The sequence below is a fragment of the Oenanthe melanoleuca genome, chromosome 1A (genome assembly GCF_029582105.1).
Source record: "Oenanthe melanoleuca isolate GR-GAL-2019-014 chromosome 1A, OMel1.0, whole genome shotgun sequence".
Classification (NCBI taxonomy): Eukaryota; Metazoa; Chordata; class Aves; order Passeriformes; family Muscicapidae; genus Oenanthe; species Oenanthe melanoleuca.
The window spans coordinates 66,487,443-66,506,202 of NC_079334.1; the positions used below are offsets into that span (position 1 = coordinate 66,487,443).

The 18,760-nt window shown below is 46.9% G+C and overlaps 2 protein-coding genes across 2 annotated transcripts; both read right to left on the reverse strand.

Annotated features, from left to right (window-relative positions):
• Window positions 1-691: 691 nt before the first annotated feature.
• On the reverse strand, window positions 692-7,019 carry LOC130265009 (endonuclease domain-containing 1 protein-like). The gene is made up of 3 exons (XM_056513740.1): window positions 6,957-7,019; window positions 3,895-4,210; window positions 692-1,280 (listed from the first exon to the last, which is right to left on the reverse strand). Exons 2-3 carry the CDS (start codon window positions 4,174-4,176, stop codon window positions 735-737), a joined length of 828 nt encoding a protein of 275 aa, XP_056369715.1. The 5' UTR covers window positions 4,177-4,210; window positions 6,957-7,019; the 3' UTR covers window positions 692-734.
• Window positions 7,020-9,615: 2,596 nt separating this feature from the next.
• Window positions 9,616-16,803, reverse strand: LOC130265003 (endonuclease domain-containing 1 protein-like). Its single transcript, XM_056513726.1, has 3 exons — window positions 16,723-16,803; window positions 13,668-13,983; window positions 9,616-11,051 (listed from the first exon to the last, which is right to left on the reverse strand). Exons 2-3 carry the CDS (start codon window positions 13,947-13,949, stop codon window positions 10,506-10,508), a joined length of 828 nt encoding a protein of 275 aa, XP_056369701.1. The 5' UTR covers window positions 13,950-13,983; window positions 16,723-16,803; the 3' UTR covers window positions 9,616-10,505.
• Window positions 16,804-18,760: the final 1,957 nt, after the last annotated feature.

An 18,760-nucleotide genomic window follows, 5' to 3' on the forward strand; every position in this document is an offset into this window, starting at 1 on the left:
TCTCTCCTGAGATGGGCAGCAAAGCAAAGCAGCTGGAGGCTCTGCCCACGGCTTTGTGCCTTTGGGCAGGGCAGGAGGTGCCCTGAGGGACAGAGCTGGAAAGACACCAGAGGAGGAAGCAGCACAGAAGCTGCTCAGGACATTTGTCCCCCTCTGCTGTGCTGTGCTGTGCTGAGAGCCCAGCTGCAGTGCTGCCTCCAGCTCTGGGGCCCAGAGCACAAGAAGGATACAAAGCTGTTGGAGTGGAGTCCAGTGCAGGCCATGAAGGTGCTCTGAGGGCTGGAGCACGTCTGCTCTGGAGAGAGGCTGAGAGAGCTGGGCATGTTCAGCCTGGAGAAGACTCCAGAGAGTGCAGTACCTACAGGATGTCTGAGAGAGCTGGAGAGGGTCTTTGGACAAGGGTATGGAGTGACAGCACAAGAGGGAATGGTTTCCCATTGATGGAGGGCAGGGTTAGATGGGATATTCTAAAGAAGTAAATTCCTGGGAGTAGACTGTGCTATGAGCAAAAGTTACCCTGAGCTGTTTTGACTGCCCCATCCCTGGAAGCATTGAAGGCCAGGCTGGGGAGGGCTTGGAACAACGTGGGGTAGTAGAAGGTGTCCCTGCCCATGGCAGGCAGGTCAAAATCAGATGATCTTCGAGGCTTTAAGGACCCACCAAAACCAACCCATTCAGTGATTCTGTGACATGTGGGAAAATTTGCTGAGCCTTTTCCATCAAGGATTTGAGGCTTATTGCCGGGGACAATCATTGTTGAACAGAGTAACCATTCTCCCTTTATAGAGATTGGTCAACCAATTCTCCAGCTGCCCCAGGGTGACGTGCTCCACGTGGTTTCTTTCGTTGTCAGCAATGGCCCCCCAAGCCCTTGTGTGATTATTGCCTAACAGGCAGCAGGCAGCTGACCAGATGTTTTTGGGTACATTTACCCTCCCATTTGGGATAGTGGTGTTCCCAGGTACAGCACCCGTGATGACATAGGTGGTATCACAGCCCTGGGTTTTCTGGGCCATCGTTTTCTCCATATAATCTCTCCAGCCCTCTTGATGAAGTCTGCTGTTCAGGGGCACTGTGTTGGTGAGGGTGAAGGTCGCCCACTTGCTGTCGTCGCCAGTTTTCTGGCCACTAGGAGCCAAGGGACATTTTTCCAGATTCTGGAGATTGTTGTAGTCTTCATTGGTAGCCTGATTCTGGCCAATTTGCTCTAACTTGATGGAATATTCATCTTCAATGGACGCTTCTGTATCCATATCTTTACCATAGATTTGGTTGATCAGCTTGACAGGGCAAGAAGAGGAAAAGGTGTCAGTACTGAGGATGCATGTAATGAAACATATTAATCTGGAGAAGTGTCTCTGATTGTCAAAAGCCCATTATTGCCATCTCAATGTTGGAAAATGGATGAGTCAGAGAGAAATCAGAGACATGCCCCTCCTGCATGAACACAAAAGCTTTATAGAGAAAGCAGCTCAGAATGTGACTGCTCTCATTTTGACTTGTGACCTTTGTCATCCAGCCTGAAGCCTGTGCTGGGAGCATGGGTGGATGCATGAGGCAAGGAGCATTTCCCACTCCTAGGATTGGAAGTTGACTTAGGTGAGACACCTTCCCTGCCAAATCTGCTTCATTTTACTCCTGTCTCCACAGCCCAAATCATCCCAGGGCTCTCTCTGGATCCCCTCATGCCACACTGTGATTCTCTGATTCTGTGATTTTATGTGTGGTTGCTACAGGTGTAGCCCAGCCCTAGAACACCAGAGGTTGCCTCCTCGAACTCTATACCCCAGGAGATGGGGCAGGAAATCTGTCCTGCAGCTGAGGTTTCCCTGAGGGAGCTGCAGTTTGTTCAAGGATGAACAGTTTTGCTCAGGAAGCAAAAAGATTGCATTGTAAATGAAAACTGTAACCTCAATGCTAAGAATGTGTCTGAGAGCTGATCTTTGCCAGGGAGCATTTTCTGCAGCATCACTCAAAAGAATTTAGAAATGATCAGCATCTGAGAGGAGCCTGTAAGCCCAAAGGGTCCTGGCGAAATGAAATTATCCAAATAGGCCTCTGGAGAAAGTTTACAAAATCAAAGATTTTCCAGGTATCCTGTGTATATGGTCTAGGAAGAGAATGCCAGAGATGGGCTTGGATCATGCTGGCCAGGAGGCAAGTTGCCTGGCCCATGCAGGGGGTTGGGATTGAGATGATCTTTAAGGTTTCTTCCAACACAAACCACTCGATGGTTCTACAAAATGACAGAAGTTTTTATGCCTTGCTAATGTTGAGGCTGCAATGGTGCAGGAGCAGAATAGTAGCTCATGTTCATGTGAGTAAAAAGTGCAAATAATTATTTTTTTTCATAACTTCCACAGGTGGTTGTTCATCTGTTGGGAAGCATATTTAGCCTTCCTCTGGAAGTGGACATTATGATCTTCCACATTTCCACCCAAAATGCCGCCCCTAATCTGGCCATGGAAAGGTCCTGAATTTGCTGTTCCTCTATTCCTTAATAATCCTGGCCTATCTTCCTGGAGGTCTGAAGGACATTTGGGATGTAGGTTTGGATTTCTGTCTGCTGGATCTTTCTGGAGCAAGCCTGAGCCAAAGGTGCTCAGGGGTCACTGCCCATGCATGGAGATCACACCCTTCTGACTGCACTGACACTGATGCTCCTCACTTTTCACTGCCCCAAACATCACTCCAGACATCCCTCCACAGTTAAGCTGACCCTCTCATCTCCAGTGCCTTTCCCCCAAGGCTTTGTCCCTGGGCCATCTCACCCCCTCCTGAGTTTCTCTTCACTTCTCTCCCACCCCTCACAAAGCCTGTTTGACTCTTCCCTGGGAGCAGATGAGCTCTGTCAGGGATGCAGAACAGCTCAGGGCAAAGTGGGGATCAGATCCCAGCAGGACTGTTGGTCCCTCAAGTTTAGCCTCTCTTGGGTGCCTTTTCCCCATCACTTGTTCCCCCACCCACAGCCGGGCACAGGGAGGGGAATCATTTGACATTTTAATGTAATTCAAATTAATTGGATTTGCTGTTGTTGTCAGGTCAAGGCAGAAAACTGGGCACCTTTGGGATATGATTCATCTCATCCTCCTGCTGATGTCTCAGATGCATCAGAGGAACCACGTGGTGCAGGTGTTTGAAGTAAAATGAAAGAATTCCCATCCAATGTGTCCATTTGCATGTGAGTAGTGGGGTGGTAGGAAATAGAAATGGTGAAACACTAATCTTAGGAAATTAGGATTTTAGTTACCTTGCTGAAAACAATTAAAAGTTAGAAGGGAGTAGTTATCTGAAACTTAAATAATTGATTCTCTGTCATTTCATGTTTGCTTAGCTGTGCTTACAATGAGAAAAGACAAAACTAGTGAGCAGATCCAAAGGAACATAGACAATGCAACCAGAAACCCATTCTTTGAAAAATTGGACCATCCCCAGAAACCATTTGTATTGTCAGTGATAGAAAAGGTCAAGAGTTCAGGGTGAGGAAGACCTGCCTTACTTCCTCCTTTTCAGACCCCTCTCCACAAAAATGACCCCAGGCTTAATTTAAGAAGTCAATCACGCATGCATAATAGCTATTCAAGCTAATTACCATAGGAAGCGGGGGATGGGAGGGGCTGTTATGAATATGTATTTGTTTGAATCCTTAGGTAATAAATAGACTCTGTGGTCACCTGTGTTTTTGCAGTGTGTATTAGAGGATAACCAGACGCTGCTGCCCAGCACTGAATAAACAGACACTTTCTAACTTGAAATTGTTAGAGAGTCTTGTCCATCACAGTTGAGTTTCAGTATTAGACCAATACTCATATTTTGGTAAATCAGTGGTAATTTAAATGCTGCAGCTCGTCTTTGAATGGCTGGAGGTTGATGTGCTGTAAGAGGGACACTCACCTGGGGCTCAACAAACCACACTGGAGAGTTGCTGCCAGGTCCAGGCTGGTAGATATAAGCAGAGTACACTGGAATTCTTCCGTCTCTGTCATACAGGGTGGCATAGTGATACTGGTTTCTGTAGCGCTGACAGATCCAGGCAGCATTCGAAGGACGCAGGATATCATTTGGGGTGGTCGCTTCATAGAAATATTGAGAACAATCTTCAAAGGATGTCACCACCTCGCTGTGTCCCAGCCAGGGGCAGCTCGCCAACACCTGCAGCAGCAGCAGCCCCAGCATGGTGGGAGGATTTCAGTGAAGGGCTCTTGCTCCCCTGCAAGGCAAATGCAGAGGGACACTCAGCTTGGACACAGCTGGGCATGGCCTGGAGGCTTTTTGTGCAGAAGCAGAGAGCTGGCAGAGGAGGGGATTATGAGGGAGAAGGAAAGGAGTAATTTCTGTTTGCTGGATATGGAAAATTCACGAGGGCAATAAGGGTGAAACCTGAACCAGGGTTTAGGTGCCCAGAGGAGGAGGCAGCAGTGAGAGAAGTCACCCTGGGTGAGGAAGGAGCCAAAGGCACCACAAGTGTAATCACCTCTCTCAGCAAAGTTATCTTGCAACTGAGGCACAGCCCTGGGACAAGGTCAGCTTTTCCCACCTTCCTTCTGCTGAAACACTTAAAAATCTTAGAAAAATTTGGATTTTAGTTATAAGTTAGTTATTTATGAGAACTAATGAAAAGCAAGTGGATAGGTAGACCTTGCTGAAAATAATTAGAAGTTAGAAGGAAAACCAGGCTTGAGGTAGTTATCTCAAACTTAAATAATTGATTGTCTGTCACCTTATGTTTGCTCAGCTGTGCTTACAATGGGAAAAGACGAAACTAGTGAGCAGACTCAAAGAAACAGACAATGCAATCAGAAACCCATTCTTTGAAAAATTGGACCATCCCCTGAAATCATTTTTATTGTCATTGATAGAAAATGTCGGGAGTTCAGGGTGAGGAAGACCTGCCTTACTTCCTCCTTTTCAGACCCCTCTCCACAAAAACGACCCCAAACGTCATTTAAGAAGTCAGTCACGCATGTTTAATAGCTATTCAAGCTAATTACCATAGGAACGGGGCATGGGAGGGGCTGTAATTATGAATATGTATTTGATTGAATCCTTTGTCAATACATAGACTAGGTGATCACTTTTGTTTCTGCAGCGTATATTACAGGATTATGTCACGCTGCTGCCCAGTACTGAATAAACATACACTTTCTAACTTGAAATTGTTAGAGAGTCTTTTGCCTGTCACAGCTGAGTATCAGAGTTACACAAGTATTACCTTGTTTTGGTAAATCATTGCTCTGAGCACCTCACCACAGCAGACACCTGCAGCTGGGCACGGACTCTGCTCAGCCCCCTGCAATGCTGAGCTGGGCTTTCATCTCATGGGGCATTGGGCAGGGAAAGAACAGCAGTGCTGCACTTCCTGCATGTCTCTGGCCCCATCCAGCTTCTCACAGACACACAGCCCCTCCAGTCACAGCCAATCCTGAACCCAAATGATGCACTTGGGGTCCTGCCTCTCAGCTGACATTGGGCAATGGCTGTCCTGCTGCTCACCTTGCATTTCCACGTTATCCAACCCCAGACTCTGAACTTGCAGACACATGGAGAGAGAAAATGAAGGGCCAAGCAGATGGTAGCAGCAAGCACAGGGGATAACAGATAACACCTCTATCTTATCAGCACAATGGCTGCTGCAGTGCAAGCACTGAGGGGGGGCAGCTCTTCCCGTGTGTGCTTGGCATTCCTGCTGCTGCCCATCTTCAGCTTTGACAATGGATTTTCCTGTTCTGTCAAAGGCACCATTGCAGAAATTTCTCAGACAGACAGCCAGATGTCCCATTTTATCTTTTACAGTGCTGACATGATTCTCAGCAGTCATTAGGATCATTCCTTTATGAGAAAATTACTGAAAAGCTCCCTGGGATGCTGGCAACCAAGCAAGGGGCTTTGTGTCCTTTCAGAGGCAGCACAGGTTTGGGATAGCAGGGATGCTCCCATTTGCATGGCCAGACACTCAGAGGAGTGATTTGTTATCATCAGCACTTAGAATAAGGCAGGTAGGACTGGCAGTTCAAAGGGTTCCTGGGAGAGAAAGCTGCCACAGCCCCTAAAGCACAAAGCTCACTTTTGGCTGGGTAGAGTCTGAGCTGAGGGCTGCTGAAGGCTTGCCAAATCACCTTGCACATTTGCTTTTTTCTTATCCTTCTCCCTGATCCTCATCTCTCCATTTCCATTGCATTTAGCATGTAGAGCTACAGACAACCCTGCTCTGACCCAAGACATCTGATCCTTTTTCCCTTTTCAAGCCCTGCACCAGGAACATGGTGACCAATGAACTGGAAATGGAGACCATGATCCACAGGTAGCGACTTAGAGTACTCTGCAGATCACAGCCCTATCTGCCCAAATCAAGCTGAGAAGTGTCTGAGACATTTTTTCGGGTTACCCACATAATGAGATTTAAATTTATCTAACTAACTTAATGTCTAACTTAATAAATACATAGATAAAAACGCTCAAGGAGAAAGAGTGGCACAGGACTCTGCTCGCACACAAAGTTGCAGAGGACTCTCAAATGCCTACGGTGCAGTCCCAGCCTGGCTGGGTTTACATGGTCTCCAGGAAGAGACAGAGTTGTTTGATTTCCCAAACAGGGTGCAGAGTGAATTTGCTAGTTCAGTCATCTGTGCTTCTCTAGTAAACTCTTGCAAAGTCATGGCTGGAGTTTCGGTGCTCAATAAAATCACCCCCCCCCTCCACTTCTTATTCAACAGTTTGATATCCATTTTCAGGTGAGCTGGCTTGAGTTTCTTTGCCAAATCCTTCCTTCTATCCTTGCCCTCCTGATTGAAAGGGAATATTAAAGTGCTGCAAAATTCAGTGCATAGATAAGCTCTGATTGCACCTTCGAGCTCTGCAATTCCAGCCTGGGCTTTGCCTAGATATACATTTAGTGCAAAGCTCAGGGAAATGCTTTGAATATTGGAGTGAATGGTGAGGAAGGAGCAGGAGCTTACCTTGAAGCAGAGCCTCAGAAGAGGCAGATGAAGAGTTCCTTCAGTCTTCTCCCTGGAGAAAGGACAGTTTCAATCCTCAGCACTGCCACTGCAATATATACCCAGTCACAATTTTGCCCCCTTTTATAAACAGGGGATTCTGCAGAAAAGAGAAGTATTCTTTTTTTATTTAGGGGAGTTCGTTAATACCCACCATGAAATAGGTTGACAGTTGTTTGTAATGGTTTCCTCAGCATTTCTATGAAATTTACTGACTAGCAGCATGGTATGTCAGCATCAGTTATCAGGGTCTGGTGACTTCCTTGATCATTTCATCAATCCCACCAGCTGCAGCTGCTGCTGCTCCAGCACCTCCATGTGTTTCTGTTCCCAACAGAACATCTCTGGTGACATGAGGTGGACTGGCCTGTCTCTGAGGACACTCAGACACTCACAGGCTGCTCTTGTGCAGCCTCACATAACATCATTCCTATGGCCAGGCAACAAATATTCTCTTGCCTGATGGCCATGGCTTTGTAATAGCTTCATCCCAGCAGCCTGGGAAGGAGAAGGCTCTGGGGATAGCTCAGAGCTCCTGCCAGGGCTTTAGGAGTCTACAGGAGAGCTGGAGACAGACTTTGGACAAGGGCAGGCAGTTGAGAGATGTGCTGGGTTCAGAGTTAATTTTCTTGACAGTGGCAGGCATTGGGTCTGTTTCTGCTGCAAACACAGTTGATAACACAGAGATATTTTTTGTAATTGCTGAGCAGATATTTCACAGAGCCAAATGGTATTCTCATTTTTTTACTGTCAGGCTGGCCATGAGGCTGGGAGTACTTGGGAGGTTGTGAGGAGAGAGAGCCAGGACAGGTGACCCTGAGTGACCTGAGGGATCTTCCAGACCAGGTGACATCATGCTGAGTATATAAAGTGAGGGGAAGAAGGAAGAAGGAGGGAACATTTGCAGTGGTGAGTTTTGTCTTCCCAGGTAACTGTCAGGTGGGATGGGGCCCTGCTCTCCTGGAGCTGGCTGAACACCTTTCTGTCCATGGGAATGGGCAAAGAATTCCTTGAATGTGCTTTGCTTGTGTGCACAGTTTTGCTTTTCCTGTTACACTGTCTTAATCTCCACCAATGAGTTTTCCATCATTTATCCTTCCAGTTCTCTCCCTGATCCTGGTGTCTGGGGAGTGAGGGAGCAGCTGTTGGGGGTGTGGCTGCTGGCTGGGGAAAAACAAGATATTAGAACAAGGTGGAATGGGTTGAACTGGACTGATGTAGGTATAGATTGGATATTGGGAAGATATTTGGTACTGTGGGCATGGTGAAGCCCCAGCAGAGGTTGCCCACAAACGCTGAGACTGCCCCATCCCTGGAAGTGTCCATGGCCACGTTTGCTGTGGTTTGGAGCAACCTGGGATAGTGGAAGGGGTCCCTGTCCATGAGAGAGCATGGAACTAGCTGGTGCTTTAGGTCTTATCCAACTCAAAATGTTCTGTAATTCTATGATCATTCATTGACTCAAACTAAACTGGACACATTTTCTTCCATTTCAAAAGTTCAGGAATAAGAGAATGATGAGGTGATTGTTACAACCAGAACTATGCAGAGAAGTGTGTTAGACCTTAGTTTTTTTAAACAAACTGGTTGAGTCATGTGTTCCTTTTGTCTCTGTTAACCTGGGACTGATATCTTAAACAAAGAAGGGTTTAGCCAGAATGAGGGAGAAGGCCAAGAAGAAGCAGATGTGGCAGAGCTGGGGCAAATTCCTCCTTTCTGATGAGGCCCAACTGACATAACAAAGCAGGGCCCAACAGTGGTGACATCATTGAAGGGGCCATAAAGCATCAGAGACCCCCAGAGTGTCCCCAACTCCACAGTGCTGCATGACACAGGGTCAACCCTCCCAGGTTAATGTGAGGCAATCCCACATGAGTCTGAAGGCACAGAACCCTTTGAATTCTTTGTTGCACAGGCCCCCACCCCTAAATCATCAAGACTGAGGAACTCAAAGTTGCAATTCTTGTTGCTGGAGCCATGGGGGTATCTTGTATGAGCTGTTGGCACCCTGAACCACTTTGTTCATGCCCATTCACAGGAGAATAACTGGTGACTGATATTGACATCTTGTGTGGGTGTTATGGCATCCTCAGATTTCAGCTTGGTGAATTGCAAGGATGTTCCTGGCACTGAGACATTACTGGTGGCTGCTGGAAATTTCAGTGAGAAGTAACTTGTGGTTTATATAAGACATGAACTTGCAATTCTGCAATGCAGCAAATGACTTTTATTGTAAGCTCTTGCACAATAAATGATGTGGCACCCAATGATCTTTTACAACCATTGAATACATTTCCCCAAATCAATTTCCCATAAGGCTGCAGAAAAGCTTCAGAATCAGGGCAGAGAATGCAGGTATCCAGTGAGAGCATCACAGGAATTTAGCTTTGGCTGCTCTAATCTTTCTATGTATCTGATGCCAAAGGCTGCCTGTCTGATACAACAGGTGCTGCTCTCAAGGTGCACTTTCAAAAGCAAGCAAACAAAAGCATGTCCCAGGATCACATAATCACTGAATTGTTGGGTTTTGCAGGGATTTCTCAAGATCTTCTAGTCCACACTCCAGGCTCAAGCAGGATGAGCTGGAGCAGGTTGTCCAGGATCATTGTTAGGGTTTGGGTATGTGCAGACATGGAGATGTCCAGACAAGGTGTCTGGGCAGCCTGAGGTGCCCTGGTGCCTTGGCCTTGCTAAGGAGGTGAGGGACAAGTCAGCTGCACACTGTCAGGGACAGCTAAGGAGGAGAGGACTCGTCCCTGAGAGCTCTCTCCTGAGATGGGCAGCAAAGCAAAGCAGCTGGAGGCTCTGCCCACGGCTTTGTGCCTTTGGGCAGAGCAGGAGGTGCCCTGAGGGACAGAGCTGGAAACATACAGAGGAGGAAGCAGCACAGAAGCTGCACAGGACATTTGTCCCCCTCTGCTGTGCTGTGCTGTGCTGTGCTGAGAGCCCAGCTGCAGTGCTGCCTCCAGCTCTGGGGCCCAGAGCACAAGAAGGATACAAAGCTGTTGGAGTGGAGTCCAGTGCAGGCCATGAAGGTGCTCTGAGGGCTGGAGCACGTCTGCTCTGGAGAGAGGCTGAGAGAGCTGGGCATGTTCAGCCTGGAGAAGACTCCAGAGAGTGCAGTACCTACAGGATGTCTAAGAGAGCTGGAGAGGGTCTTTGGACAAGGGTATGGAGTGACAGCACAAGAGGGAATGGTTTCCCACTGATGGAGGGCAGGGTTAGATGGGATATTCTAAAGAAGTAAATTCCTGGGAGCAGGCTGTGGTGTGAGCAAAAGTTACCCTGAGCTGTTTTGACTGCCCCATCCCTGGAAGCATTGAAGGCCAGGCTGGGGAGGGCTTGGAACAACGTGGGGTAGTGGAAGGTGTCCCTGCCCATGGCAGGCAGGTCAAAATGAGATGATCTTCGAGGCTTTAAGGACCCACCAAAACCAACCCATTCAGTGATTCTGTGATTCTGTGACATATGGGAAAATTTGCTGAGCCTTTTCCATCAAGGATTTGAGGCTTATTGCCGGGGACAGGCATTGTTGAACAGAGTAACCATTCTCCCTTTATAGAGATTGGTCAACCAATTCTCCAGCTGCCCCAGGGTGACGTGCTCCACGTGGTTCCTTTCGCTGTAAGCAATGGCCCCCCAAGCCCTTGTGGGATTATTGCCCACCAGGCAGCAGGCAGCTGACCAGATGTTTTTGGGTACATTTACCCTCCCATTTGGGATATTGGTGTTCCCAGGTACAGCACCCGTGATGACATAGGTGGTATCACAGCCCTGGGTTTTCTGGGCCATCGTTTTCTCCATATAATCTCTCCAGCCCACTTGATGAAGTCCGCTGTTCAGGGGCACTGTGTTGGTGAGGGTGAAGGTCGCCCACTTGCTGTCGTCGCCAGTTTTCTGGCCACTAGGAGCCAAGGGACATTTTTCCAGATTCTGGAGATTGTTGTAGTCTTCATTGGTAGCCTGACTCTGGCCAATTTGCTCTAAATTAATGGTATATTCATCTTCAATGGACTCTTCTGTATCCATATCTTTACCATAGTTTTGGTTGATCAGCTTGACAGGGTAAGAAGAGGAAAAGGTGTCAGTACTGAGGATGCATGTAATGAAACGTATTAATCTGGAGAAGATGTCTCTGATTGTCAAAAGCCCATTATTTTTCATCTCAATGTTGGAAAATGGATGAGTCAGAGAGAAATCAGAGACATGCCCCTCCTGCATGAACACAAAAGCTTTATAGAGAAAGCAGCTCAGAATGTGACTGCTCTGATTTTGACTTGTGACCTTTGTCATCCAGCCTGAAGCCTGTGCTGGGAGCATGGGTGGATGCATGAGGCAAGGAGCATTTCCCACTCCTAGGATTGGAAGTTGACTTAGGTGAGACACCTTCCCTGCCAAATCTGCTTCATTTTACTCCTGTCTCCACAGCCCAAATCATCCCAGGGCTCTCTCTGGATCCCCTCATGCCACACTGTGATTCTCTGATTCTGTGATTTTATGTGTGGTTGCTACAGGTGTAGCCCAGCCCTAGAACACCAGAGGTTGCCTCCTCGAACTCTATACCCCAGGAGATGGGGCAGGAAATCTGTCCTGCAGCTGAGGTTTCCCTGAGGGAGCTGCAGTTTGTTCAAGGATGAACAGTTTTGCTCAGGAAGCAAAAAGATTGCATTGTAAATGAAAACTGTAACCTCAATGCTAAGAATGTGTCTGAGAGCTGATCTTTGCCAGGGAGCATTTTCTGCAGCATCACTCAAAAGAATTTAGAAATGATCAGCATCTGAGAGGAGCCTGTAAGCCCAAAGGGTCCTGGCGAAATGAAATTATCCAAATAGGCCTCTGGAGAAAGTTAACAAAATCAAAGATTTTCCAGGTATCCTGTGTATATGGTCTAGGAAGAGAATGCCAGAGATGGGCTTGGATCATGCTGGCCAGGAGGCAAGTTGCCTGGCCCATGCAGGGGGTTGGGATTGAGAGGATCTTTAAGGTTTCTTCCAACACAAACCACTCGATGGTTCTACAAAATGACAGAAGTTTTTATGCCTTGCTAATGTTGAGGCTGCAATGGTGCAGGAGCAGAATAGTAGCTCATGTTCATGTGAGTAAAAAGTGCAAATAATTATTTTTTTTCATAACTTCCACAGGTGGTTGTTCATCTGTTGGGAAGCATATTTAGCCTTCCTCTGGAAGTGGACATTATGATCTTCCACATTTCCACCCAAAATGCCGCCCCTAATCTGGCCATGGAAAGGTCCTGAATTTGCTGTTCCTCTATTCCTTAATAATCCTGGCCTATCTTCCTGGAGGTCTGAAGGACATTTGGGATGTAGGTTTGGATTTCTGTCTGCTGGATCTTTCTGGAGCAAGCCTGAGCCAAAGGTGCTCAGGGGTCACTGCCCATGCATGGAGATCACACCCTTCTGACTGCACTGACACTGATGCTCCTCACTTTTCACTGCCTCAAACATCACTCCAGAAATCCCTCCACACTTAAGCTGACCTTCTCATCTCCAGTGCCTTTTCCCCCAAGGCTTTGTCCCTGGGCCATCTCACCCCCTCCTGAGTTTCTCTTCACTTCTCTCCCACCCCTCACAAAGCCTGTTTGACTCTTCCCTGGGAGCAGATGAGCTCTGTCAGGGATGCAGAACAGCTCAGGGCAAAGTGGGGATCAGATGCCAGCAGGACTGTTGGTCCCTCAAGTTTAGCCTCTCTTGGGTGCCTTTTCCCCATCACTTGGTCCCCCACCCAGAGCAGTGCACAGGAGGGGAATCATTTGACTTTGTAATGTAATGCAAATTAATTGGATTTGCTGTTGTTGCCAGGTCAAGGCAGAAAACTGGGCACCTTTGGGATATGATTCATCTCATCCTCCTGCTGATGTCTCAGATGCATCAGAGGAACCACGTGGTGCAGGTGTTTGAAGTAAAATGAAAGAATTCCCATCCAATGTGTCCATTTGCATGTGAGTAGTGGGGTGGTAGGAAATAGAAATGGTGAAACACTAATCTTAGGAAATTAGGATTTTAGTTACCTTGCTGAAAACAATTAAAAGTTAGAAGGGAGTAGTTATCTGAAACTTAAATAATTGATTCTCTGTCATTTCATGTTTGCTTAGCTGTGCTTACAATAAGAAAAGACAAAACTAGTGAGCAGATCCAAAGGAACATAGACAATGCAACCAGAAACCCATTCTTTGAAAAATTGGACCATCCCCAGAAACCATTTGTATTGTCAGTGATAGAAAAGGTCAAGAGTTCAGGGTGAGGAAGACCTGCCTTACTTCCTCCTTTTCAGACCCCTCTCCACAAAAATGACCCCAGACTTAATTTAAGAAGTCAATCATGCATGCATAATAGCTATTCAAGCTAATTACCATAGGAAGCGGGGGATGGGAGGGGCTGTTATGAATATGTATTTGTTTGAATCCTTAGGTAATAAATAGACTCTGTGGTCACCTGTGTTTTTGCAGTGTGTATTAGAGGATAACCAGACGCTGCTGCCCAGCACTGAATAAACAGACACTTTCTAACTTGAAATTGTTAGAGAGTCTTGTCCATCACAGTTGAGTTTCAGTATTAGACCAATACTCATATTTTGGTAAATCAGTGGTAATTTAAATGCTGCAGCTCGTCTTTGAATGGCTGGAGGTTGATGTGCTGTAAGAGGGACACTCACCTGGGGCTCAACAAACCACACTGGAGAGTTGCTGCCAGGTCCAGGCTGGTAGATATAAGCAGAGTACACTGGAATTCTTCCGTCTCTGTCATACAGGGTGGCATAGTGATACTGGTTTCTGTAGCGCTGACAGATCCAGGCAGCATTCGAAGGACGCAGGATATCATTTGGGGTGGTCGCTTCATAGAAATATTGAGAACAATCTTCAAAGGATGTCACCACCTCGCTGTGTCCCAGCCAGGGGCAGCTCGCCAACACCTGCAGCAGCAGCAGCCCCAGCATGGTGGGAGGATTTCAGTGAAGGGCTCTTGCTCCCCTGCAAGGCAAATGCAGAGGGACACTCAGCTTGGACACAGCTGGGCATGGCCTGGAGGCTTTTTGTGCAGAAGCAGAGAGCTGGCAGAGGAGGGGATTATGAGGGAGAAGGAAAGGAGTAATTTCTGTTTGCTGGATATGGAAAATTCACGAGGGCAATAAGGGTGAAACCTGAACCAGGGTTTAGGTGCCCAGAGGAGGAGGCAGCAGTGAGAGAAGTCACCCTGGGTGAGGAAGGAGCCAAAGGCACCACAAGTGTAATCACCTCTCTCAGCAAAGTTATCTTGCAACTGAGGCACAGCCCTGGGACAAGGTCAGCTTTTCCCACCTCCCTTCTGCTGAAACACTTAAAAATCTTAGAAAAATTTGGATTTTAGTTATAAGTTAGTTATTTATGAGAACTAATGAAAAGCAAGTGGATAGGTAGACCTTGCTGAAAATAATTAGAAGTTAGAAGGAAAACCAGGCTTGAGGTAGTTATCTCAAACTTAAATAATTGATTGTCTGTCACCTTATGTTTGCTCAGCTGTGCTTACAATGGGAAAAGACGAAACTAGTGAGCAGACTCAAAGAAACAGACAATGCAATCAGAAACCCATTCTTTGAAAAATTGGACCATCCCCTGAAATCATTTTTATTGTCATTGATAGAAAATGTCGGGAGTTCAGGGTGAACTGCCTTACTTCCTCCTTTTCAGACCCCTCTCCACAAAAACGACCCCAAACGTCATTTAAGAAGTCAGTCACGCATGTTTAATAGCTATTCAAGCTAATTACCATAGGAACTGAGGATGGGAGGGGCTGTAATTATGAATATGTATTTGATTGAATCCTTTGTCAATACATAGACTAGGTGATCACTTTTGTTTCTGCAGCGTATATTACAGGATTATGTCACGCTGCTGCCCAGTACTGAATAAACATACACTTTCTAACTTGAAATTGTTAGAGAGTCTTTTGCCTGTCACAGCTGAGTATCAGAGTTACACAAGTATTACCTTGTTTTGGTAAATCATTGCTCTGAGCACCTCACCACAGCAGACACCTGCAGCTGGGCACGGACTCTGCTCAGCCCCCTGCAATGCTGAGCTGGGCTTTCATCTCATGGGGCATTGGGCAGGGAAAGAACAGCAGTGCTGCAATTCCTACATGTCTCTGGCCCCATCCAGCTTCTCACAGACACACAGCCCCTCCAGTCACAGCCAATCCTGAACCCAAATGATGCACTTGGGGTCCTGCCTCTCAGCTGACATTGGGCAATGGCTGTCCTACTGCTCACCTTGCATTTCCATGTTATCCAACCCCAGACTCTGAACTTGCAGACACATGGAGAAAGAAAATGAAGGGCCAAGCAGATGGTAGCAGCAAGCACAGGGGATAACAGATAACACCTCTATCTTATCAGCACAATGGCTGCTGCAGTGCAAGCACTGAGGGGGGGCAGCTCATCCTGTGTGTGCTTGGCATTCCTGCTGCTGCCCATCTTCAGCTTTGACAATGGATTTTCCTGTTCTGTCAAAGGCACCATTGCAGAAATTTCTCAGACAGACAGCCAGATGTCCCATTTTATCTTTTACAGTGCTGACATGATTCTCAGCAGTCATTAGGATCATTCCTTTATGAGAAAACTGCTGAAAAGCTCCCTGGGATGCTGGCAACCAAGCAAGGGCTTTGTGTCCTTTCAGAGGCAGCACAGGTTTGGGATAGCAGGGATGCTCCCATTTGCATGGCCAGACACTCAGAGGAGTGATTTGTTATCATCAGCACTTAGAATAAGGCAGGTAGGACAGGCAGTTCAAAGGGTTCCTGGGAGAGAAAGCTGCCACAGCCCCTAAAGCACAAAGCTCACCTTTGGCTGGGTAGAGTCTGAGCTGAGGGCTGCTGAAGGCTTGCCAAATCACCTTGCACATTTGCTTTTTTCTTATCCTTCTCCCTGATCCTCATCTCTCCATTTCCATTGCATTTAGCATGTAGAGCTACAGACAACCCTGCTCTGACCCAAGACATCTGATCCTTTTTCCCTTTTCAAGCCCTGCACCAGGAACATGGTGACCAATGAGCTGGAAATGGAGACCATGATCCACAGGTAGCGACTTAGAGTACTCTGCAGATCACAGCCCTATCTGCCCAAATCAAGCTGAGAAGTGTCTGAGACATTTTTTCGGGTTACCCACATAATGAGATTTAAATTTATCTAACTAACTTAATGTCTAACTTAATAAATACATAGATAAAAACGCTCAAGGAGAAAGAGTGGCACAGGACTCTGCTCGCACACAAAGTTGCAGAGGACTCTCAAATGCCTACGGTGCAGTCCCAGCCTGGCTGGGTTTACATGGTCTCCACGAAGAGACAGGGTTGTTTTATTTCCCAAACAGGGTGCAGAGTGAATTTTCTAGTTCAGTCATCTGTGCTTCTCTAGTAAACTCTTGCAAAGTCATGGCTGGAGTTTCGGTGCTCAATAAAATCACCCCCCCCCTCCACTTCTTATTCAACAGTTTGATATCCATTTTCAGGTGAGCTGGCTTGAGTTTCTTTGCCAAATCCTTCCTTCTATCCTTGCCCTCCTGATTGAAAGGGAATATTAAAGTGCTGCAAAATTCAGTGCATAGATAAGCTCTGATTGCTCCTTCGAGCTCTGCAATTCCAGCCTGGGCTTTGCCTAGATATATATTTAGTGCAAAGCTCAGGGAAATGCTTTGAATATTGGAGTGAATGGTGAGGAAGGAGCAGGAGCTTACCTTGAAGCAGAGCCTCAGAAGAGGCAGATGAAGAGTTCCTTCAGTCTTCTCCCTGGAGAAAGGACAGTTTGAATCCTCAGCACTGCCACTGCAATATATACCCAGTCACGAATTTGCCCCTTCTTATAAAGATAGAATTCCACAGAAAAGAGAAGTATTCTTTTTTTATTTAGGGGAGTTCGTTAATACCCACCATGAAATAGGTTGACAGTTATTTGTAATGGTTTCCTCAGCATTTCTATGAAATTTACTGACTTGCAGCATGGTATGTCAGCATCTGTTATCAGGGTCTTGTGACTTCCTTGATCATTTCATCAATCCCACCAGCTGCAGCTGCTGCTGCTCCAGCACCTCCATGTGTTTCTGTTCCCAACAGAACATCTCTGGTGACATGAGATGGACTGGCCTGTCTCTGAGGACACTCAGACACTCACAGGCTGCTCTTGTGCAGCCTCACATAACATCATTCCTATGGCCAGGCAACAAATATTCTCTTGCCTGATGGCCATGGCTTTGTAACAGCTTCATCCCAGCAGCCTGGGAAGGAGAAGGCTCTGGGGATAGCTCAGAGCTCCTGCCAGGGCTTTAGGAGTCTACAGGAGAGCTGGAGACAGACTTTTCGCAAGGACAGGCAGTTGAGAGATGTGCTGGGTTCAGAGTTAATTTTCTTGACAGTGGCAGGCATTGGGTCTGTTTCTGCTGCAAACAGAGTTGATAACACAGAGATATTTTTTGTAATTGCTGAGCAGATATTTCACAGAGCCAAATGGTATTCTCATTTTTTTTCTGTCAGGCTGGCCAGGAGACTGGGAGTACTTGGGAGGTTGTGAGGAGAGAGAGCCAGGACAGGTGACCCTGAGTGACCTGAGGGATCTTCCAGACCAGGTGACATCATGCTGAGTATATAAATTGAGGGGAAGAAGGAAGAAGGAGGGCACATTTGCAGTGGTGGGTTTTGTCTTCCCAGGTAACTGTCAGGTGGGATGGGGCCCTTCTCTCCTGGAGGTGGCTGAACACCTTTCTGTCCATGGGAAATGGGCAAAGAATTCCTTGAATGTGCTTTGCTTGTGTGCACAGTTTTGCATTTCCTGATACACTGTCTTAATCTCCACCCATGAGTTTTCCATCATTTATCCTTCCCGTTGTCTCCCTGATCCCGGTGTCTGGAGAGTGATGGAGCAGCTGTGGGGGGTGTGGCTGCTGGCTGGGGCAAAACAAGATATTAGAACAAGGTGGAATGGGTTGAACTGGACTGATGTAGGTATAGATTGGATATTGGGAAGATATTTGGTACTGTGGGCATGGTGAAGCCCCAGGAGATGTTGCCCACAAAAGCTGAGACTGCCCCATCCTGGAAGTGTCCATGGCCACGTTTGCTGTGGTTTGGAGCAACCTGGGATAGTGGAAGGGGTCCCTGTCCATGAGAGAGCATGGAACTAGCTGGTGCTTTAGGTCTTATCCAACTCAAAATGTTCTGTAATTCTATGATCTTTCATTCACACAAACTAAAGTGGACTCATTTCCTTCCATTTCTAAAAGTTCAGGAATAAGAAAATGATGAGGTGATGGTTACAACCAGAACTATGCAGAGAAGTGTGTTAGACCTTAGTTTTTTTAAGCAAACTGGTTGAGTCATGTGTTCCTTTTGTCTCTGTTAACCTGGGACTGATATCTTAAACAAAGAAGGGTTTAGCCAGAATGAGGGAGGAGGCCAAGAAGAAGCAGATGGGACAGAGCTGGGGCAAATTCCTCCTTTCTGATGAGGCCCACCTGACATAACAAAGCAGGGCCCAACAGTGGTGACATCATTGAAGGGGCCATAAAGCATCAGAGACCCCCAGAGTGTCCCCCAACTCCACAGTGCTACATGACACAGGGTCAACCCTCCCAGGTTAATGTGGGGCAATCCCACATGAGTCTGAAGGCACAGAACCCTTTGAACTCTTTTTTGCACAGGCCCCCACCCCTAAAGGATCAAGACTGAGGAACTCAAAGTTACAATTCTTGTTGCTGGAGCCATGGGGGTATCTTGTATGAG

Coding starts and splice junctions, on each gene's coding strand:
- LOC130265003 (XM_056513726.1), bottom strand. CDS start 13,949: ATGCTGGGGCTGCTGCTGCTGCAGGTGTTGGCGAGCTGCCCCTGGCTG. Junction 11,052..13,667: donor TGTGGTTTGTTGAGCCCCAG/GTGAGTGTCCCT, acceptor TACCCTGTCAAG/CTGATCAACCAAAACTATGG.
- LOC130265009 (XM_056513740.1), bottom strand. CDS start 4,176: ATGCTGGGGCTGCTGCTGCTGCAGGTGTTGGCGAGCTGCCCCTGGCTG. Junction 1,281..3,894: donor TGTGGTTTGTTGAGCCCCAG/GTGAGTGTCCCT, acceptor TGCCCTGTCAAG/CTGATCAACCAAATCTATGG.